Source organism: Candoia aspera, chromosome 17 (genome assembly GCF_035149785.1).
Source record: "Candoia aspera isolate rCanAsp1 chromosome 17, rCanAsp1.hap2, whole genome shotgun sequence".
In the NCBI taxonomy this organism is placed as follows: Eukaryota; Metazoa; Chordata; class Lepidosauria; order Squamata; family Boidae; genus Candoia; species Candoia aspera.
In genome coordinates, this window is record NC_086169.1 from 5286113 (window position 1) to 5310220 (window position 24108).

The window sequence follows — 24108 nt, forward strand, 5'->3', positions numbered from 1 at the left end:
CCTTTAGTGAGTCTCTGGTGGAAAGGCAGAGAGAGTTTTGCGCGGAGCAGGGGCAGGCAACATTTTACCAGGCCGAGGGGCACGCTAGGCCTCCGAGGGATGTAACGGTGGCAACTGCTGGAGACCTCCAAAGGGCGGGGTGGGGTCCTGTGGGTCTGAAAGGAAGGCAGGGGTTTCATGCCCAAAAGCAGCCCCCTGTCTCTTGCAGACCCGATGGATAGAAATCCAGCAACGGGGACACCACTGAAGCTCGGTGGGCTTATTAAGTGAATGTGCTTCCTGGGCAGAACTGAGAGGTCCTCCTGCACCGTGGGTGGGGGACGAGAACCAGACTGAAAGGGAATGCCTGTGATAAAACCTGGCAGAAAAAGCAGACGAGAACATCTCCCCGCCACCAAGTTTACAGAGCATTCATAAGGGCTAGAACCGTATTTTTTAAAACAAAAGCACTCTAGATTAGAAAACCTACTCTGCTGCTTACAATAAATAATATGGACTCCTTGATGAGACCCCAGGGGCTCACACTCAATGAGACTTTTCCAAGTACCCAGATCAACAAGCAGAACCATCCTTTGGTGGATAGCAGAGGTTGGGGCAATAAATCCAGGCCTCTGATGGTGCATTTCTCCCCCAACCCCCCCAACCCAAGAATAATCTTTTCTGCCCCCTTCTTTTGTCGACAACTCCAGCACCCAGATCAGCACGCCAGGGGACATCCGGTCCCTCGCAAACAGGAGAAGCAAGAAATGGAGGGAGCCCTGAATGTTCAGGTTTTCTGAAGCACAATCTAGCCCTCCGGTTTTGTGACTGTACGGGGGTCTGCCAAAGGGGAGAGATCAGCCCTGCTCGGACCAGCCGCCCCAAAGAGGACACATCTGGAGGCTCCAGGTGGTGATGGTGGTGATGGCTGCCAAAGCCACTTCTGCCGAGCAGAGCTGCATGGGGCCAGCCGGTTGTCTTGGTCTGGGAATCCAACAGGAACCTTAAGTCCCACTGGCTCGGCTGCCGGGTTTCAGGTCCCGGTGGCAGCTGCCGAGAAGGACCGTCGCTTGCCGGGGGAAAAAGCAGTTGTTACCGGGATTCGGCCAGATGCAGTCCACCACGGGGAGACGGGAAGGGAAGGGAAGGGAAGGGAAAATGAAGGGAAGGGAAGGCTGTCTGGATAATGACCTGTAAGGCCCAGCATCCTGCACTGGCTGGGGGTCATGGGTATTTGAGTTCAAGTACTTCTGGAGAGTCTCAAGCTGTTGCCCAGTCCTGAAATCTGCCATTAGGGAAGAGAGGAGCAGGCCCCCAAGTGGCGCACAAAAGGCTGTACATTGGGAAATGCTTTATAGGCAAAAGTGAAGGTTTGCCTTGCATTTTTCTCTGAATTATTCCAACCCGGGGCGTGTTCCAGGCCTGTCTTCTCAGCTCTCCAGCCAATGGCAGCACCCGACTGCGCTGGGACACTCAGCCAATCGCTGCTAAAAGCTTTAAAGCTGGGTTTCTCAATCTTGGCAACTTGCAGATGTGTGGACTTCAACTCCCAGAATCCCCCAGCCAGCCATGGCTGGCTGGGGAATTCTGGGAGTAGGAGTCCACACATCTGCAAGTTGCCAAGGTTCAGAAACCCTGCTTTAAACCGTCATTGCCCTTAAAAGTCACACTGGGTTTAGAAATGAAGTGAGATTAAGAAGCCAGCGGCTTCGCACAGCCCACAAAAGGGAATGCGGCATGCAAATTCATAAAGCCAGAAGGGCCTGCCCTACCTTACCTTCTGTAAGCTGGAGGAGTTCAACTGCGTCTTGTCGATTATTTTCACGGCCACCTGAAGGGAAAACACACCAAAAGGTCACTCTAGGCTTGTCCGAACTGCAGCAAAAAAGTGGCTGGCGTGATACGGCGTCTTGCCCCTCCCTGGGGTTTGTGTGGCTCCACAAAATGAGGTGGTTTCGTAGGACTCTAAAAAAGGGAGATTGTAGGAAAGTGTGTTTCTAGGGACAGCTAAAATTGGACTTCAGCTGCAACAGCTACATTGCAATCAGCTTCCTTGGCAATTCTGAGCTTTTTCGGCGAAGTCTCGGGGCAGAGGTTTGGTAGCGACTTCACCGCCACTTAGCTCGGTCACCCCACTTTCCCTCCAACGAGGCTCAGCTAGGTGACAAACTACAAAGAACATAATTCAGTGCTGCTGACCGTGGCGGCCGGGCGCCAGATACTGACCAGAGGGTTCTCAGGAAGAACTTAACAGCAAGTAGGGAAACTAACTTGGTTACTTATCCACCAGAGAAGAAGCTACTGTAAGCATCCCTTGCCTCTGCCTTTCAGAACGGACATTCATCATTCATTCGTTCATTTTCAATGCTTCTAGCCAATCCCAGAGATTCTACGACGCTTGCAGCAATACACAAAATAAAAACACATAGTCATAAAACCCCAGAATCGAATATAGAGGATGAACTCGGGACCATTACAGCCCAAAGACTTGCTGAAACCGTAGAAAATTAAGATTTTCTTAACAAGGCAGGGGCGGCATGGACTCCGGAGGTGGGGAGAGTTGCATAAAGAGGGGGCTGCCTTGAGAAGCATCAGGGCTCATCTCTGGGCCAGGAGGGTAAGAGTCCCTGCGGCTGCTTAAGTCAGAAGGCCAACAAGGGGGCATCCGCCCTTGGCATGAACTGCATCCAAATGCCAGCTTTACCACTTATCATTATTTCATTCTGCTCTTCTTCCCCTCCCATTCCGCCCGCCCCCCCCCCACCACGCATCCTATCTTTTTAGCGTGCAATCCTCATTGGAAGGGTTTGTCACTGTTGTTCAATGGCAGCCGGCCACGCGGGGGGGCCGTAAACATAATGGCCTAGAAAATGAGACAAAAGTGACTATTGATAGGAGAGTTCATTACAGAGCAAAATAGCTAACCATAATTTTCTCCTTTTCTGTTATGTGATTTTGACATCTTTCTTGCGTGGATGGCGTTCTGTCAGTTTCTTTAAAAGATATAGAAATTTGAGAAATAAACAAACGCACACATACACACATACACACATCCTGGTTCTGCCGCCTCGCTTGGAGTGGGAGGAGCAATCATTCTTCCTGGGGGTGGCTGGGACTGTAGATCCCTCCCCGGTGAATGAGATCCTTGCTCTTTGGATTTTGTATCTGTTTATTATTATTTATTGGCTGTTTATATTGTAATTTATATTTTTATGGTTTTAATCGTGGATTTTATTGCAAACTGCCCAGAGTCCCCTTTTTGGGGGGAGATGGGTGGTGTTAGAAATTTGAGAAACAAAACAAAACAAAACAAAACAAAAACAAAAACAAAAACACCTTGGTGGGCTGCCTGTTTTCCCCTCCCACCCTGGCTGTGACCCATCAAGCTGTTGGGGCAGGAACCTGAACACAAGGTTTCTCCGGCTCCAATCCGCACTTCTGGGCAGTTGTTCTCCAGTGCTTCCCTTGCACTTAGGCGAGACCTTCCTGCTCTTCGCTACTGCCATAACATCGTCCCTGCGTGGCAGCGTTTCTCAGCCTTGGCATCTTGAAGATGGGTGGACTTCAACTCCCAGAATTCCCCAGCTGCCAAGGTTGAGAAACACTGCTGTGTTGCAAGACGGGTGCTGTGTTATCCCCATGTGCCAGCAGCAGGTGCATTACAGGTGGCCACCCTGCAAGCTTGCAGCAGCCAAGGTGAGCTTGGAGCTAGGACCCCCTGGCTCTCCTCTCGGAGAGATGGAGAGCTTGCAGAGACGATTCCGCCGCGGAGGGAGGCCGCTAGCAGTGTCTGTGTTGGCTTCTCCAGGCTAAAGCTGCTTGATTAAGGAAGCTCTAGTGGCACGTGTGGCTGTGGGCTCCCCAGGGGCTGCGCTAATAAGACACACCGGGAGAGAGATTGTTTGAGGGGGTGGACGTTCCTGCTTGTAGCGCCTGCTAAATGGCGCCTTGCACAGCTACCGTTCGCTGGATTGCCACGGCGGAGACAGGCAATTAACAGCTACAGGAGCAGAGGGCGGCCTCTGGGCTCAACCTGAGGAGTTCCCGGTCTTGTTAAAGCCTGCTCTCTGGCACAGGGAAGGCAGTTATGGCTGACCACAGGCTACAGCCACTCGGCAGTGCTTCATTTAGGCCTCTGCTCAGGATGGCCGGTAAAGTCACCTCCGCGTTTACAAAGCTAAATTGCTCACCGGCACCCTCGATCTGCCGGGGTGAAGGAGACAACCCGGTTCGTTAAACAAAACCTGGCTGGGCTGATAGATGGCGTTCCCAGTGGGAGACACTCTCAGGACAAATTGACTTATGGGGACGAGGCAGGGAGAAAATGGAGGGGGCGTGAAAGGAGGAAGCCGGGCCAAGCTCTCCAAAATCCTGGGTAATCGCTATGGGTGGGGTTCGCTCTGTTTCCCTGTGCAGGAAAGAAAAACAAAACCGGCAATCCAGAAATAAGAGGTGCAGGAGAGCCAGCTGGGCCCTCCAGCCAGCCAGGACGTGGCTGATTGTCCTTGCCAGCAGCAGAGAATGACTGCACCAAGATGGCCCTTGGGCACAATTAGGAGGCTGACAGCCCACCTCTGTTCCATGGAAGCCCTAATCTGGCACTGAAGGAGAGGGGAGAAGTCCTCCGTGAAGACCCATTCCAGAAACAAGGTATGGGTTTATCTTAAAACCTGGGGCTTTAAGTTAGGGTTTCTATGAGAAAAGAGCTGCCGTGGGTGTGGAGGAGACAGAAAAGGAAAGCTGAGACTGTGTAAGTAGGAAGAGGAACCCAGGTAATTAACAGCCATGCTGTGCAGAAATGGCAGTCCTTTTACAGGTGGACCAGACAGGAAACATGACCAGATGAACTAATTCTACTTTATTGTAAGGCTACATTAACAGGATCGTGCAAGTCTGAAAGTACAATTCTACCCCACCCCCATCTCCTTTACAGCCCAAGAAATGAGGGAGGGTCCCTTCTGAGCCTCTTTCTCTGCCCATTATGCAGCTGCAGGCTAAGCCCCCTATTATCCAACCATTCCCAGGCAGCATCTCTTGGCTCAGTCTCCCAAGGTCTTTCTCACATACCATTACACAGGCTGTGCTGCGCATGTCTTTAAAATGCTATCTCCCCAGTGAGGTCTAGAAACCTGGACTTTGTCTCATGTCACACCTGCATTCAAATTCTTCAGGAATAACTCTCTGGGAAGTATCTTCAGACCTTCATGACTGGGTCTGACAAACCTGCTGTGGGGCTACAAACAGCAACTAAAAAATACTTAAGGACTCAATGGATCTGACCAGGGAGAAGCACTGACTGGCAGAAACAGTTTGGTCAGGCCCTGAAGGAATCTATTTGGGAAGCCAGGAATTGATTCCTTCCATGGCCCCAAGCCCTGAAGCCAGCAGTCTAGACAAGCCTCGGTCTTGAGTTGGATCTACCTAAACAGCAGAACTGGCTGATAAGAGGAGAATATATCTCTACTGAGCGCAAAAACTTGGTGTTCTTCTAGGTGGCCAGCTCATTAACAAACCCACTCCTTACATCTGTTTTAAAATTTAAATTATTTTTTCCCCCAATTAAACTCAGCCCCAAGTTCGCAAGATCTGCTGGTGCTGCCAGAAAAGGTTGCTGCCATCTATGCAACAAGACAGTTTTCCTATTCCTGCTTAAAAGTTTTCAGGATATTGCAGTCAAGTCCAGGGTCCAGAATCCGGGAATTTCCAGGAGTCAGCAGACTCAGCGCTGAGGAGATCTGCTGATTCTTCCCTCACTGGTGGGAAGAGAAGGCAGAGAGCATCTGAAATAAAGCCTGGGTGGGGTGGCAGTGCCATCAGCCACCATCTGCTCAAAAAGAGAACTGAAAGTGAGGAAGACAGCCAAGAACTGCAGACTCTTGGCAGGATTTAAAAGAAAAAAATTGGCATTTTTGAAGGCAGAACGTTTGTTCATCAGGATTTGCACTGGAAAAGGGGGGGGGGATATTTCAGTGGGCCATAAAGGAAGTTTTTGGGGGGTGAATCTGGAGTCCCACAGCCTGTGGGGCTCCCAAGAATGGGGGTATGCATTTGGGCAAGGCGGCCTGCCACTGGGGACCAGGATGGGCATACTGGCACTAATATGTGTTGCAACAAATGATTTAGAAAACCATTGTTACAGGGGTGCCCTAGGGGGCCAGACACGCTGTGAAAGGTTCATTTCCTCCTTTTCCTCTTACAGACAATATGGGGAAGGGATCAAACAGGGAAACCCCTTCACCTGCCACTGACGGTGCCCTCAGAGCCCTTTGCCAACCAAGCGATGTGTATCCCTGCCAATGGCTATATGTCCAGGTGTCCCCTGGAAGTCAAAACCAATGTTTCCGATGCAATGCTTTCGGGGTGCCTGAACCACTCTTTGGCAGAGGGATGGGGGTGGTCTGTTTGGGGCACGCCCTTGGGTACCAAGGATAAAGGAACATTTGGCCTTCAATCCCAAGCACTGGACAGAATATTTTTCTGCTCCCTGGAGGCAAGAGAGCTTTGTAAGTTTGAAGCATGGAGGGCAGCCCCCACCCCACAACTCTGGAGGAACAGTGCCTTTCTTCACCCAAGGGCCCTTGGAATTCAAGCCTACACAAAATCACCTCTATCACTGGTTAAAGATTATGATGATTTGTTGCATTTAATCAAACTTGTAGGCTATCTTAATCACAGTCACAATTCTAGGCAGCATAAAAAATGTGAGATTAAAACAATATCAACGGTAATCAATAACAAAGAACTATATACGTACATTGTAAGGGTTGAGTTTGTGATTTTCACATTTTAGATTGCTAGCGTTATCTATACATCTAGAAAAAGACATCCATCTGCACAAGGGTTATAGGTGCATTTCTAAAATCAAAGCAGAGGATGTACAAATCACTGCGTTAAGTGCTGCTATAAGGTGTCAGCAAAGACTGTGAGCCATTTCCAGTTCAAATTCACCAGGTGGCCTTGGGTAGTCATCCCTTTACAGCCTCACTGGCTCCCACTCCCCACCTCCCAGGGTGTAATACGGGAGTAATAACAGTGAAATACATGGAATGAGAAAATTGGAAGGGATCTTAGAGGTCATCAAGCCCAACCCCCTGCTCAGGGACCATCCAGGCTCTGTTTGAAGACCTCTAGCAAAGCTTCGATTATAGGTTTAATCCGTGAACCAAGGAAGTACAACTTTACAGGTAGTCCTCGACTTACGGCCATTTGCTTAGCGACCGTTCAAGGTTGCAACACTGCTGAACAAAGGGATTTACAACCAGTCCTCACACTTACAACTGTCACAGCGTCCCTGCAGTCATGTGATCAAAATTCAGGTGCTTGGCAACTGGCATGTATTTATGACTGCAGCGTCCCAGGGTCACGTGATTGCCATTTGTGACCTTCCCAGCTGACTTCTGACAACCAAAGTCAACGGGGGAAGCCAGATTCACTTAACAACCACGTGATTCACTTAATGGCACAGTTCACTTAACGGCTGCAGCAAAAAGTTTGTAAGTTCAGGCAACCCACTTAACTGCCTCACTTAGTGATGGAAGTTCCGGTCCCAATTGTGGTCATAAGTTGAGGACTACCTGTAGTTCTTTCAACCGTAGAAAGCACATGCAAAAAAGTGCTAAGCTTGATCCCTCCTGCAGCTTGGAAGTCCCACGAGAAGTAAGCCAGCCAACCTGCAAAGGCTCATATACAACAGTACGCTTGAATCTGCATAACCAACAAAAGCCGATTCCTCTCCTCGTGAAATCACGCAGTCTCATTTGTTAAAGCCTAAGCACGCACGGATTAACTTGAGTGGATTTCACATGCAAGCTCTCTCCAGGGCCCATCGCTTCTCCTGACCCCAGGATCCCCTCACCTCTTTCCCCGTCAGGACGTGCCGTGCCAACTTGACTTTGGCAAAATTGCCCTTGCCAATGGTCTTCAACAGGCGGTAGTTCCCAATGTGGGGCTGCTCGTCCGCGGAGGTGGCAGGGATGCGGCCTCGTAACATGTTGGACTTTGTGCTCGGTTTGGAGTCTGGGTGTCCCAAGGCCGGCTGAAAAGACAGAAGGGGCGGGTGGGGGGGAGAGAAAGAAATGTTATGAATTGGTTTCTATGAACTCCAATCTGTCTACAGTTACAGCTCCCCCCACCTTCAGAGCAAGACAGGTGATCTAATTTCCAGTGACCAATGTTCAAATTAACAACTGTCCAACGGAGCCATAACAGTGTCCACTCTAAAAGCCTCTACATCCAATAATTGACCCTGTCTATTTGATGCGTGGCGGCTTCTGTGACACCGAATTCCGATCTGCAAAGAGCTGCGCACCACCCCGCCTGCCGTCGCACTGAAGAACCTCTCGCCCTGCCACTAGCAACGGAGCTATCTGGGCAGTCTCCCCCAACATGGGGTCCTCGGCAAGGGCTGGATTGTAGCCTCCGGCCAGGAGGCTGAATCAGCACCATCCACTGGGGACATCCCTGCTCTGAAATCCAGCCAAGGAACCGCCAGGCTGCTCTCGGCTCGACAGAAGAGGGAGAGCTGCTGAACCGTCCTAGACCCCCTCCAAGCAGCCCTTTGTGGATTTTAATTCTGGAAGGCTCTTATCGGGCCCCGCCCCCAGGTAAGATACAGCCTTCAAGGATATATCAAGGAAAGGAACCCCCCCAGGATAACAGCAATTTGGAATCTCAGCACTGGCTGCCAGAAAGCTTCTGGGCCAGAAGATCGGCCTTCTCTGTGGTTGCTCCAGAATTGTACAGCAGTGTTTCTCAACCTTGTCCACTTTAAGAGGTCTGGACTTCAACCCCCAGAATTCCCCAGCCAGCAATTTTGGGAGTTGAAGTCCAGACCTCTTAAAGTGGACAAGGTTGAGAAACACTGCTGTATACCCTGCTCTGCTAGAGATCCCTGATTTTTGGCATCCTAGAAAGCTTGGAGACTCTTCTGTTTAAGCAGGCATTTGAGTTCAGGGTGTCTGGGTAAACGTTTTCAGCTCTGTTTCGCTGTTTCGAGGTTTTCCTTCATGGATTATTTACACTGTGCTGTTAACTACCCAGAGCTGATGGGCTGGGGCAGAATAAAAGGTTGCCAATAAACAAACATGTCATGAGTGCTGATGGCGAGCAGGAGGGGGCCCTTATCCCGCGGGGAAAACGCATGCGTAGTACTGAGGAATTAAGCAGCCATTCAAAGAGACAGAGATCAGACCCGCCTTGACTTTTGGGGTTCATCTGTCTGGGTTTTTCCCACGCTGCTTCAGTTTGTTAGGATTCTGTCTTATGTAGCAGTAATAAACACTAGAGACCTACTCCTTGACTCGGCGTGGTTCCTGGCTGTTAGGACAAAACACATGGGAAAATAAATAAAAAGCTGAGCAGGTGAAGAATCCAAGGGATGCTTCCCCTTGAGGTTATTTCAACCTGCAGGTAACACCGCCTCCTGTACGGAAATGCCAGTTGTGCCCGCCTTAGCCTGCTTGTCATATCTAACCTACCGTAAAGTTGCCCATTTCATGCAGGGGGAAATTAAAGTTGAGGACATGGTGTGCATCTCGGCACGTTAAGAGAGCACAGCTGGAAAGCTCGGAGGTTCCATTACTGTTCCACAGGAGCAAAACCACCAGGAGAGGGGCACAGGGTGCTGCCTGAGGATGCTCACAGTCAAAGTCACCTCCATGCTTTCCGCTCTTCCTCGCTGCCAACTTTTCTTTAGAACGCATCCACCCCAAGTCCATCTCTGGCTTTGGAGGTTTCCTTCGAACCGCTGCTCAGACGTTCCCAAGCGGTTCTCCGCTTGGTAATTAGTGGCACCACGCACCCTCCGAAGTGCTCTGGACCCACACAACCACGGCACAGCTCTGCTGTTCGCCGAAGGAGCCTAGCTCTTCTTGGGCTTAAGGAGCTGATTCATTAGCCGTTAACGTGGATCATATCTGAAGTGCGCGCAGCCCCAGTAATTAGGTGATGGGAATAAATAATATTTTATGTCCTCGATCGCACGCTACCCCTGGGTGAGACTGTTGGTCTGCACTCTTCCAGAGGAGATACTGCTTTATTAACACCCCACGGAACAGGTCGAACGATGATGATTTGAAGGGATGGGAGCTGATAACACAGGCAACCAGTCAAGGGGAGGATAAAGACGCACAGCAGGTTTGACAATAAGTGAACTGAGGCGCAACTCCCTCTAAGTGGATTTCAGGGTACCGGTAGTCCTCACTTAATGCCACTGGGACCGGAATTTCAGTTTCTAAGCGAAGCAGTCATTAAGTGAATCCGACCCAATTTTAATGACCTTTTTGCAGCAGTCGTTAAGTGAACCATGTGGTTCCCCATTGCTTTTGTTTGCCAGAAGCCAACTGGAAAGGTAAAAAATGGCGATCACTTGACCACGGGACGCTGTGATGGTCATAAATGCAAACCAGTTGCCAAGTGCCCAAATCATGATCGTGTACTGTGGGGATGCTGTGATGGTCATAAGTCTGAGGACCAGCCACAAGTCAGTTTTTCAGCACCGCTGTAAGTCTGAACCGTCAATAAACGAATGGTCATTAAGCAAGGACTATCTATAGTAAGGTGTTTTTTTTTTTAAACATTTAACAGCTTTAGTTGCCTGACCAGTCCTGGCCATAACAGGGCCTGAGGACAAGCTGCACATTGTGGACAGATTCTTCAACTCTTGTTAAACTAGCAATGATTACAGTATTTTTTTTTTAGCTTTGTGCAGGGGTGAAGAATGCAGACAAGCTTTCTGCTCTGTGTCTGCGCTCCGTATTCCACTTCAAGGATGCGGCAAGCTGTGCCTCTCCTGGACGAGCCACCGCAGCTGAGCAACTGTTCTGAAAGGCCCGCAGGAGGAGCAGAATCAAACGCTCATTTATCACTTGTGCCCAAGCTGGGCATGGAAGGCAGAAAAGGGACACGACTCCCCAAGAGGAAACAAGTATTTGGACCACAGCTGCAGATTTTCACGCGGGGCCTGTCACTACCTGAGAATAATCCAGTGGGAGATCCAACAGGACCTCAAACGAGGCCGAGTTCCATAAGGGCCCTGTAAGAGACTCCCGGGGGCCGAAAGACAGCGGAGGCTGCTTTTAGACGGTTTCAACACCGGCATCGCCTAAATGCACCCTTTGCCCTTCGCCGCAGCCATTTTGCATCACAGAACCACCCGGTTAGGAAAGATCTCAACAGACCCTGAGTCAACTTCTTGTCAAATGGAATAAATCCGTTCAACGTGCAACGGCCCCCAAACTGTCTTGGAAAGCCTCTGGTCAACAACAACTCACCACCTTCTTCGACAGCCAGTTCTATACCAGGTTATCCCACCACGAAGGGCCCCCCATCCCAATCTTTAGTGGAAATCTCCTTTTTGGACTATGGAAGCCATTCATTCAGGTCTTACCACGGCAGCCCCTTAAACATCTGTCAAACGCCGTTATAAAACTTCCTAACCAGGCTAAAGAGCCCACTGAATCCCCTTTTTTTCCAACGCCCTGAGTGGGTGGCCAGCCGGATGGCATGAGGGCAACAGCGTTCCTTTACCAACACCCTCCATCAACAGATACCCAAAGGTATTCTGTCTCTGAACGTGGAAGTTCCCCTTTGCTATCATTGCTAAAGGAAGGAAGGCCTGGGCTGCTGCTCAGCGGCTTAAAAAAACCACAGAGGCGGGGGCAGAGTTATAACTGGGGTTTCTGTACTTGAAAAACACTTCCTGAATAACCATGAAAGCCTAGCACAAGCCCTGGTACTTGGGGAGAGGCAGCTCTACCTTCCCCCTAAGAGCCAAGACAGTACATTAAAAAACGTCCCTGCCCCAAGACAAATGCTTTATCGGTGAATAAAACATGAAATCCATTATCTGAGGAAACCTTTAGCCGTCAAGTATAGGCTACGAGAGGGGAGCAGAACTAGGCTGCACAACTGCTTGTTTTCCCGTGTTCATACAACAGCTTCTTTCTCTCCTGCTCTTTCTGGAAACCGAGCTAAGGAAACAGAAGCCTTTGGAAGCCAAAGCCAGATTGTGCACCCCCAACAGTGCCTTCTCTGTGGCCCTCTGGAAGAGCAGAGATCTGTAGGGCTCCCTCCCTGATGATGCCCCCAAAGGCTATTCTGCCAGGCCTTGGGGCAGAGTGGTTAAGTGAGCCCTTGTAAGGCTTTTTATTGTTTTGTTGCTGTTTCATAGAGCTTTTCTGGATGCACACCATCAGCTTCTCTTTCTTACTGTTCTGACTTTCTATTATGTGACACGCCCGGAGTTGGCTGGAATCAGGTACTGCTTAATCAGTTTACGTGATACAGAGTAGGGGATCCATCCTCACTGCAGAGGCTGGTCAGCCCTCAATACTTTGTTAACATACAGGCAGTCCTCACTTAACCACCATTCGTTTAATGACGGTTTGGACTTATGATGGTGTTGAAAAAACTGACTTACGACCGCCCCTCACATGACCATTGCAGCATCCCCGCGGTCACGGGATCACAATCTGGACGCTTGGCAACCGGTTTGCGTTTATGACCGTTGCAGCGTCCCCTGGTCACGCAATCACCATTTCTGACCTTCCTGGCTGGCTTCTGGCAAGCAAAATCAATGGGGAAACGTGTGATTCGCTTAACAACCACATGGCTCGCTTAATGACTGCTGCAAAAAGGTTGTAAAATCATGTTGGATTTGCTTAATGACCACTTTGCTTAGCAACCGAATTTCTGGTCCCCACTGTGGACGTTAAGTGAGGACTACCTGTATAATGTGCACACCCTCTTAAAACAAGCTCTCCAGGTAGGTTAGAAGTTTAAAGAAAAAAGACAACAACCAAGTTTAAAATAATCAAAGAGAAGATAATCACAAGGCGGCTAACGTACAAATACATGAAGAGAAATGGCCAGGTAAATAAACAATAGAGTTAAAAGGCCATTTAAAAAATGGAGTGCAGAGCAACATGTCCCTGAAACTTTAGGTACGTTAAGTACACAAGGGTTGCATGTGCAGGAAGCGCAAAGCCAAAATGGCTGGAAAGGCAGCCTTTTTTTATTGCAAAGCAAGTGGTGGCTGGTACATGCTGTCCTGCTGGAAGCGAGAGCGCCGGCGGAAATTATGTTAGCGATTAGCGTTAATGCAATTGTTGCCAGTGGGCTCCTCCAGCAAACGGGAACGGGACCTCTCAGGATAGCAGGTAAACCTGGGCGCTGGCTGATCTCTCCGGCCAGTATTCAAAGCACGCTTCTGGAACCTGGCTTGTTAGAGGACTGAGATCTGCATGCTGATGAACACACTATGGATTCCCCTCACTTCATTTAGTCTTTTGCAGAGTTTGGAAAAGGCTGTGGCTCCTCCAGAACTGCAGAAGCACAAGGCCCCGCATCCCACCCCCTTGACCACAGCGGATGGGGACTGCCTCCTGGCTCTTCCCCATCTTTCAAAGCCGCCCTGTTATTCCGTGGCAGCAAATTCCCCGATGGGAGCAGAAGCGATTTAACCGGTACAAAAGCGTTTGGCTTTCAAGGCAGTCACTCCCCTGGATGATGTCAAAGGCTGCCCTTTCGAAGAATGATTCACGCAGACTCAAAAAGCAACTGCTCCTAAGGAATGAAGTCTGAGCTCTATTGGTAAACTTTGGTGATTCCCCCCCCCCCCCACAAAGAGAACAAGCAAGAAGGGCAAGGTTGGTCTTCAAGCAGGAAAGGCATCCCGGGAAGCCCACGGATCTTCTATTTCATGCCTTTGAAAGCTGTAAGCTCAATTTACACCTGCAAGAACAGGGCGAGGCCGGCTTAGCCCTGACAAATATTCCCAGGAGCCTCAACCTTTCTGACTGCTTTATTAGAGGCACCAAACCACTCTATGGCAGAGTCTCCCTCCAGATCTGTAGGGGCTGTTCTCCCACAGGGTCACCACAGCCTTGGGTTGAGCAACATGGGGACACATCTCTTGGGCAGCAACCCGGGGGAGCCGTTTCACGATAAGCATATGGTTTGTTCTTGAACAAGCTAGTGATCTCCTGCTTTTCGACACCCTCCCCTCTCCCAATTTTCATGACATCCTCCTTGAAATCAGCTGCATTCCCTTTTTGCCATCATCATCAATCTGGCTGCATGTTCACCCCTTTCTCAGAGTCAACAAAAATCAGGTCATCAGAAGGAAGAGCGTTTCCTTTCCCCCCTAAAAAATGGTTAATTTCTGCTTTGCATTTCCTGTTCTGAAGAGTAATTCTTAAAAAAAAAAAAAAATCTAATTTGAGATTTGGCAATAGAAAAATGCCACCAAGTGATCAGATAAAAAACAAATTGATCGACGAGATTTTCTTTTAAAGTCTCATGCTAAGTTACCTAAAGGCAATTTTCATCAGAGGCCTCTTTTTAAAAAATGGAACAATATGGCCACAGTCCCTTTCCAACAGGGACAATCGCGACCCCCAGGAGGGAACTCCAGCTCTGGATCATACAAAGTTCCTCGGTTGAACAAGATTCTTCCCCTTGGCCCCTCCTTCGCTCCATTCCCCTACCAGGAAGAAGAAGAGGAGAAATACCAGGGGGGAAAAAAGGTTTCCCACGCTCAAATACTCACAATATCTAATATGACAGCTCTAATCAGTTTAAACATCTTTTAAGAATGGTGGATTCTTTTAATCTTCCAAGTACAGGAAGATCTGGAGATGGCACGAGAGCATGTGAGCCCGACGTCTGTTAACAAAACCAGCCAAGGCACGTAAGAAAGCAATCTTCTGAAGCCACCTTCAGCTCGAAGGCTTGGGACCTACCACCACCGAGAAGCCCTTAAGTTTTGGAAATAAGTGAGACTTACTACTCCCATCGTCCCTTGGTTTCTGTTTCCTCCGCTCATTAAACGCCGTCTCCTCCTCTGCCCTTTGTGTGGCAGCCCCTTGGCCGGCCAGAGCCTCTTCTACTCCGGAGTGCCCGTTGCCAGCTGGGGGGGGGGGCGAATCTGTCCCTCACTGATCCATCGAGGCCTTTGCGGAAGCCAAGGGGAGCAAAAGGAAGACAGCCCGATGCCCGGCTCCTTTCGCCCTAGGTATGTCCATGTGGTGAAGGAATGCTGAAATCTCCAAGCGGCCCCCAGCCGGTCAAAGGGAAGGGGTGCCCCGTGGGAACGGCCTCTCCCAGTGCATTACTGCTTCGTCGGCTAGCCTGGAGCGAAACCTTCCTACGGAGCAAAGTACAGCCGTGGCCGGGAGGAAGTGTGGAGCTTCCTCACCCAACCCGCGCTCAGTCCCCGCCTCCGATACCTGAGCTCGGCTCAATCTTTCGCAAGTCGCTGAGGCAGCGAACACCTGGGCTGTCTGGCAAGTCCCTGGATTTTTCCAGTTAGTTGGAGGGGGGAAGGAGACAAATGAGCTGTATGGACGTACAGGTGAACGGTGAAACCGTCCTTCCCATCTAAGCCAGCTGAAAGAGCGAGAGAGAGAGAGAGAGAGAGATGGCGGGCTGTCCGGGAATCCTGGGGGAGACGCAGGTGAAGGAGAAACCTGACTGGCTGGAGGTTCCTCCACCCCGCAGGAGAAAGGGAAATGGAGGAGAAACCTGCTTTTCACTGGGTGGGAGGAGAAAGATGGAACTTCAATGGTGTGAGGTTCTCGCCCACAGGAAGAAGCCTGCCCCACCCATGCAAATGGCAGGCAGGCCTTTACGAAGTGGGGGGGGGGAGGAAGAGGAACCATGACGTTACCCCTTTGACCTGCCATCGGGTGATCTGGAGCTCTGTCAAGCCCAGCGCAACCTGCTGAATTTGAAATCCAGTTTGTTTTTCTGAGATAAAGGAGTGCCAAGTCAAAAGGAGGGGAAGGGAGAGGACACCTCCCAGTGCTTTTGAAGAGATGAAATTGAATAAGCTGCTGCAAAGCCCGGGCGGGCATGCGCCAGGCGAGGGAGTCAGGATTTTGCACCCGGACAAGGCGTGCCATGAGAGTCTAAGAATTGGGATGGCCCAGCTTCAACCCCCCCTACTCAAGTCCCAAATCCCACCAGGTGGCACGTGGCTAGCCTCTTGCCCCCAGCTCGACTTTGCCGGATGCACAAGGATAAAATGGGGAGATGGGCAGAACGAACCACTTGGGCCACTTTTGAGCTCTTCAGGAAAGGCGGCATACTTATTTCACAGTTCTGGTAACTTATCCAACCTGCAGACACTGGCCAATGGGCAACAGAGTAAAAATACAGAATAAGAACTCCCCCCCCCGACACCCCCCCCAAAAGACATGGAATTAACAGAAGACCAGAAACGTTCAGTCCTGGGGAAAAGCAGTTGAATAATGTTGTTTTAACAGTTTTATGAAATGCCAGGTGAACTCCAGAGATGGAGTTTGGGGACTGCAACAGAGAACGCCTGCCACTTGGTCCACATCCCCTTTGCCTCGTGGTAGAGAGGGGACTCAGAGCAGGCTTGCCAAGATTTAATTTTGGCAAGATGGTGCATGATGCAATCTGGTGCTATGCTGTGTAGGACTTTGGAGGACATCACCAGGTGTTCGAACTAGGCTTAGAAGTCTACCGGTAACCATCGCAGTGACTTTAGTGGTGGTTTGGGGTTTTTGTTTTTGTTTTTAAACTGTATGGTACAGCAGTTCGGTTTTCTTGCTGGGAAATCCTTGTGAGGTCTGGCAGCCAGAAATAATCAAGTGGCTTCATTTTGGACGAACCACCAAAGGCTGCCCCATATACTGTGGGTTATAGTCATCCAATCAGGGGGTGATCAAAAAATGAATTTGGCAAGGCACCTTGGTACAGGTACAGCCACAGTTGGTGCAGCAACCAAAGCTGGTCAAAGACCCCCACCCCCACCCTGGGGATGACCTTGACCTGGTGCTTGAGCAATAGTTCAGGTGGAACCCCAGATCACCAACCAACTGCTTCGGGGGAAGTGCTACCCATCCAGAATAACTACCAGGGCCGATAAGCATCCTGGATTTTACCGATGAAAAGCAACTCAGATTTGGAAGGGTTCAGTCTAAGCTTATTTTGCCCCATCCACATTCTGACAGCCTCCAAACACTGGTTCGACCTTTTTACGACATTCCCAGTCCTGCTGTCATCCGCAGCTGTCATCCACATCCTGCTGACACCTCACCAAACCATCAGATGACATCTTCCAGAGCATGGGGTGGGGGGGGGGAGCACTGAATCTCACTAAAGCAGCCACTGTCTTGACTGCTGCCCCCTGCCCCCATGACAACTAGAACCCCCCAGTTGGTTAGGAGTGGAACCACGGAAGCACAGAGGTGGCCCAGTAAAACCCCATGACTGAGGGTTCTAACAGAAGGGCCCACTGCCCCAGCAAGGCCATACATCAGGGCAACCCCTGCCATTTCTGTCCCATGACCAGGTCTGAATTCTGAATTCAGGAATCCAGGCAACCTGTTTCTTTTAGGAACCTCCATAGCTGAGCCATCTTATAAATGTAATAAGCTTCGTGAGGCCTTTTTTTTTTTTTGCATGAATTCTCAGTCCAGCCTAATTCATCTTTCAGTGTTCTTTCCTTTTTTCTAGCTTGATTCCTCCTCTTTTGGCGGGGTGGAGGGGGCTGCTTACACCCCACAGGTGAAGTCGGCTGCATCTCATGAAAGCTTATGCTTTTTAATAAAACGTTAGTTGAAACAGGTACTCCTATATTCCTGACTCTTTTTCATCCATCCATCTGGCTTCAGAGACTTTATTAAGCATTGCTTATGCCTCTGCAACCACATCTCCACCATCAGGACAAGATACAGCAAGTAAAAAGAGACACTTACACCGCTTCCCAGGAAGCCCAATCTTTCAGCCAAAGCTTCCTGTCCTGCAGCTAGTATCGCATTCTGCAGCGTGTCCCTGCACTCTCTTGAAATTTTAGCACACGAACTACAGGCAGTCCTCGCTTAACAACCATTTGTTTAGTAAAGGTTTGAACTTACAATGGTGCTGAAAAAAATGGACTTATGACCAGTACTCACACTTACAACTGTTGCAGTGTCCCCACTGTCACGATCACGATTTGGGGACTTGGCAACTGGTTCACATTTACGACCATCACAGTGTCCTGTGGTCACATGATCGCCATTTTTTATCTTCCCGGCTGGCTTTTGGCAAGCAAAATCAATGGAGAACGGTGTGATTTGCTTAACAAACACATGGTTCGCTTAACGCCTGCAGTGATTTGCTTAACGGCCGCTGCAAAAAAGGCCGTAAAGTTGGGTAGATTCGCTTAATGACCACTCTGCTTAGCAACCAAAATTCTGGTCCCAATTGTGGTGGTTAAGCAAGGACTACCTGTAACTTGCTGTGGGTCATCTCTTTCCATGGTTAAGAGCTTCCTGAGTACCCTGATGTACTGTCTAAATATCCAGTATATTCTGAAACACCTTTTGCTTTAGAGCATCTTACCGAATTTGACCAAGCATTTGTGGTGAGCCGAAGTTGCCTTTGGGTAGCTAAACACAGTTCCAATCTACAGCACCTGAGTTTAGAGCAGGGATGTGGGAGCTGAGGTCTGCTCAGCCAGGGACCTGGGGAGATTCCACCTTCTTATCCTAGGAAGGTACCTTGTTACTAAGCACTGATGCAGGAGGATACTCAGCCGGGGAGCCATTACCAGATGCCAATTTTTAAATATGACAGGGAGCCTGCTGTAAGCTGTTTAACAGGTCCTTATTTTGCCGGTGCAGAATTAAGTCAGACTCCAAGCATATGCTTGGCCCCACTTTAGCAACTGACTGTCTAACGCCAGGAGAAAGCTTTCCGGATGATGGTCTCAGCAGTCACTGCACGGGTACCCTACGTTTCCCCCAAGTCATTCATGCTGCACATCAGAAGCAGCGTGCCTTGAGTACCAGGTCTAAAATAAATGGTCCAACTAAACAGCTCCATTCAGACAATGATTAAACCAAGATGTGAACAAGCCTTTTTCTTGCAAATCCCCATCCTAGGAAATACTCACTCAACCAAATTCCTGCTTAGGGGAAAGCAGGAAACTATGATTCCCAGTTTCAGAACGAACCAGAAATTTGAACCAACTTCAGAGCAGGCTCCTTTGAGCCACCTTTAAATTCTCGTCTTCACAATTGCAGGAAAACAGTTTGCTAAACAAAAGCGGTGTAACTTGCTGAAGACATCGGTAAGTAGAGAAGTGATGGAGTTCCTTGACTTCCAAAGATGATTTTCAACCCTACGAAGATGAATTTTTCCAAGGTGTTGCCTTTCAGATGCAATAGACATCAACTCTTATCACTCCCCAGGACCTTGGCCAACTTACTTGAAGAATGCAAAACAGATTGGGCCAAGCTTTGAGCTGTTTGGGAACAGGAAGGAAGAGCAGAGGCTGAGCCAGCCTGGCCCTGGTGACTGTTTTCCCATTCATGAAAATGAACAGCAGGGAAGATGCACTGCCCCAAGGTAACGGCTTAGAGGAGGTGGACGGCCCTTCCCGGAGTCTATACTAAGAAAACTCTTTGCTCAGTGATCCTGGAGGATGGGGAAATAGAAGTTTGGCTCCAAACAGAAAGGAGCTTTCTGCAGGTACAACCCTCGAGCCATTCCAAACTTGAGGCACCCTAGCCATCTTCTTCACAAGCCTTTGTTTAAATACCTCTGACTAGGATTGAAATAGTGATTGTGCCCTTTTTGGGTACCAGTTTTATCAGCTTGATGTCTAATTTACATATGATTTGTTTTTATTCTTAATATAACCTGCCTAGAGTTTGGGTGCTCTGTAGTAGATGGATTTGTCAAGCAGGCAAGTAGATAAAGGAAACCCAAGGCCAGGGCCATGGACTCACGGGGGCATGGAAAATGCCATATATTGTCAGACCACAGACCTACCTGGCTCAAAGTTTCCTCTAAAACAGATAGCCCTGCTTGGCATCTTCTCTACTCAACATGTCAGAGGTTGAACCATGGATCTCCTGCACGTAGGGTATGGGCTCTACCCACTCAGCGGTGGGCTTCTGGCAAAATGCCAGGCAGCTGGCTCACGTGACTTGCTTGCTGCCTCCCTCCCTCTTCCTTGGTTGTTGACACGCAGAGTGTAAACTCCTCGGGAGTAGGCTCCAATGCTTTGCTTCCAATTCCCCGTAAAGCACCAGATATGTAGCTGTCAAGGAAGTAACTGTTGCTTTGCTCCCCAAACTCAGAATTTTACAGAGAGGCATTATGAACTGCTTGCATAAGAGTCACAGTGCCCTGTGTTCAAATTTCCCTTCTTTTGCTGTTGTCTCTCTCGCCCTTATCCCATTTGGGTTGTTCAGCAACCCCACCAACATTCAAGCTGTGCCCCCTCCAGTTTGCTTGCAGGCTGCACAATGACTGGCCCTCCCAGCTGCTCTCTTACACCGAAAAGCTCCATCGCTGCTCCCTCGGCCTGTAGACTTGCACCTGGTTGATAAAATTAGCATACCGTGCCTCGAATCCTCATGGTGGCATACAAGAGATTTCTTACAGGTAGTCCTCGCTTAATGACCATTCATTTAGTGATGGTTCGGACTTATGATGGTGCTAAACCAACTTGCGACAGGTCCTCACACTTATGACCATCGCAGCATCCCCACAGTCACATTATCATGATTTGGGTGCTTGGCAACCGCTTTGCATTTATGACCGTTGCAGCGTCCTGTGGTCACGTGATAACCATTTTTGACCTTCCCAGCTGGCTTCTGGCAAGCAAAAGCAATGGGGGACTGCATGATTCACTTAATGACCATGTGATTTGCTTAACACCCATGGTGATCCGCTTAACGGCCACCACAAAAAGGTCGTAAAATCGGGTCAGATTTGCTTAATGACTACTTCACTTAGCAACTGAAATTCTGGTCCCAATTGTGGTCATTAAGCGAGGACTATCTGTAGGTCTTTAGAGCCTCAGGTGTTGTTTTGTTGAAAAGCATTTTCAGACTTTTCTGAAGAAGTTCTGGGGAGGAAAATAGCACTCTTATCATGGTCCTGGGCCAGGGAGAAAGTGACCTACTCTTACCTTTTCTATTTCAACAAGAGTCAAGAATACAGATATAGCATGAAGGGCCCCTGCTCTATGGAGATTTTTCCAATATTATAAAGCCCAAAGATGGGGATCATCTTTCCACGTTCTGCAAACTCCAGTTCTAAAATGTCCATTGCAAGCCCTAGCTCTTGGTGATTTCTTTTCAAACATTTGTATTTTTTTTCCCCTTTATTTAAAATATTTATACCTTGCTTTTCAGTCAGAAAGATTCCCAGAGCAATGTACTGATTAATAATAAAAAAGAACAGACCCTGATCTCTGACTTACAATCCAGAGAGACCTTGCACAAAAAGGAAATCAACAACATCAGGCACCAATTTAAAGTCCCAAAATTCTTACATTGACCAGTAGGATTGGTGATGGAAAGCATTACCCCCTATTTCCAGGCAGAAATATTTAGATTTTTTTCCATTTTAAATGAGTATCTCAAGCAGCTTACACAAGACAAAAATCAATCAGAAACAGAGACAATGAATAATTAAGGTGCTTCATATTTAACAGGGATCAATAAAAGGTAGAATCAAGATTGCAACTGTACCCACAACATAAAAACAAAAAGCAAGAAAAACCCACTAAAAGCCTTAGCAAAGCACCCCTGGAAAAGTCTAAGTCTAGGACGCCATCTTATTTCAATTCACTTCTCAGCCTGCACGAACAACCGCAGGTACAGCAAGGCACCTTCAAATTGGCAGTGAAGGCGCTGAAGGGGTGGACGCTTCTGCCTTTTAGGATCAGCTGTTAACAGCAAAGGAAAGGTGTCAAGAAATAGCTGCAGCACATGGTACAGTAGCCAAGAAGGCCTTGGAAAAGGTATTCAAATGGGTGTTGTGTTTATATCCACAAAGGTCAGAATTGTGCAGGCAATGGCTTTCCCCATGACGCTCTGTGGAAGCGAAAGTTGGCCTTGGAAGAAGCAGGACAGGAAGAGTGTTGATGCTGTTGAACTCTGGTGTTGGAGAAGACTCCTGACAACCCCATGGACAGCCAAGACGACAAACCAATGGATCATCAAATCCAACCCAGAGTTCTCACTTGAGGCACAACCAACCAGGGTCAGGTTATCATATTTAGGACGTATTACGTGAAGACCCAGCTCTCTGGAGAAGGCTCTGATGCTGAGAAAGGTGGAAGGAAAGAGAAGAAGAGGACAACCAGCGGCAAGATGGACGGACTCAGTTACAGTGGCCATGGGTGCAGTGTTGAAAGGCCTGAAGAACCAGGCTGGGGCAGAAAATCCATCTGTGTCGTCACTAAGAAGTGACACAGACTCAATAGCACATAATCTGAGTTTGCAGACATCTGCAACACAACGAACCATGACTTTCCAAAGGTGTTTTGGCCATAACGAGAGGACAACGTGCAACGGTTTGCAAGGTGGAAGACCCTCACAGAGCCCTACCTACTGCAGATGCACTTTGAGCTGTCCTGTATGTGCCCCATGTTTTGCAAAATCATTTTAAGGAAAGGAGATCTCACGGTCAAACTCCATACTAGGTTATTACTATTTTACTGCTACAACCAATGGACTGCTGTACTTCGCCCTTTCCAGAATGCAAGAATCTTACCTCAGGGATTTTACAATCTGCAGTGTGGTACAGGGAGGAAAAAGAAAAGGAGAGGAAGAGTGTAAATTGGAAAAAATCTGCAATAATTTCAGTTGGGCACAGGAACCAGAGGGTTACACCAAGCGTTCAACACAGGGCAGCTGTTCGACTTGTACTCCACACCTTCAGAATCACAGAAAAGTACGAGCAAGGGCCTGGTTCGGAAGATCTATTTGCTTCGTGGTGATTCTGCAATAATGGATATTAGCACCGGTTGCCGTGATTCTTCATAAGAGCTCTTTCTGTGATACTCCCCCACAAAGGTTGGGCTTTCAAAAGCAAACAAGCCCTCCATAAATCTCTCCCTCTCATGCACATGCGAGCGGTCTGGCACCGCTCTGCAAACCATGCGCCAGATGGCTGCAGTCAGACAAGGCCTGCTTTGCTGCAAATGGGGACAGGCATAAACGATTTTCCCCTCTCTGAGGAACTTGAGGGTGCTTGCAAGCTCCAGGTCTGCTTCAAAGCAAATTCAGTTTGGCTAAACTGATGTGGAACAGCTTTGCTTTCCTCAGGACCAAATTCCCCACTGGTCAACAATAACTGCATGAAACATCCCAAAAGTTCTGCCATTAAAAACTGAGTATACACAAAAATATCTGGAGGTGGACACGGAAAGGCCCTAACACACGATTATCCCACACGGCGGATTGACTGATCCGTGAATTTTACTTTGGCCGGAACACAGCACGACTTTTACCTTTTGATCTGCAATTTGGGGGGACCATCTGAGGTTAAGGCACCAAAAGAAATCTAAATCAAAGTCTCCCTTCCATGCAGCTTGCTTCTATTCAAAACAGGTGGCACATGTAACATTAAGAGAGGGCAAAGGCTCTAACAACTTCAACATCTTCAGTTAAAGCGTATTTTCGAGTGCGGAGGAGGGCCCCAAACGAGGCCAGGATCAATCTTGAACTTGCCTGCCCTTTAAGGCGAGGAATGCAAGCCTTTGTCTCTTTGCTATTCTGCTCCAAGTGAGAGGGTCTTTCCCCCAGTGGCCCCACATCTAGGGAACCCATATTGGTTTTTTTATTATTAACCTTTTTTTTAAATTAATTGTTCAAGGTATAATTAAAGCACATAATGCAGAATATAAGACGGACAGAATACAAGTCTAAAAAAGTGTTGGTCAGGATCTTGCCACATCTTGTGAAAAGACCTCATGACTTCCCTGGACGTGCCCTGAATAAATCTTACGGCTCCGCCTAGGGTCCCAATTGGGACCAGGATTCATTCTGACCCATTAAAGGGGCGTTTTAGTCTGTGTAACATGCTGGCTTTGTTAATATCTCACTCCTATTATATAGGCATCCCAGCTTGGGAAGGTTTTTATCCTTTGAGGCAGCCTTGAAATATTTACGGAGAAAATCAGGAGAACACCTGTCACAGTAACACCATCCTCGGTGAGGGGTTCTCTTGAAGAAGGACCAAACCACAGATGTGAAGACTTCCCTCTTCGCGTAAGTAATTCAAGAGTGTGGTTAGCTGTTCTTCATATGTGGCGTGCATTCATTTACATGAAGAAAGAGGATGCACCTGGGGTAGAGGATGCACTCTGCTCTG

The 24108-nt window shown here is 48.7% G+C and overlaps 1 protein-coding gene across 9 annotated transcripts in view; it reads right to left on the bottom strand.

Annotated features, from left to right (window-relative positions):
* The window catches only part of MARK2 (microtubule affinity regulating kinase 2), a 104815-nt gene that overhangs the window by 29981 nt on the left and 50726 nt on the right, over positions 1-24108 (bottom strand). For 8 of the 9 annotated variants that reach the window (XM_063316587.1, XM_063316594.1, XM_063316592.1 and 5 more), the window contains exons 2-3: positions 7835-8014; positions 1757-1810 (exon numbers count right to left, since the gene is read on the bottom strand). In XM_063316587.1, the coding sequence (XP_063172657.1) occupies positions 1757-1810; positions 7835-8014 (234 nt within the window). Of the gene's footprint in view, positions 1-1756; positions 1811-7834; positions 8015-14764; positions 15206-24108 lie in introns of those variants that run through there. The other variant, XM_063316588.1, reaches the window with a different exon arrangement.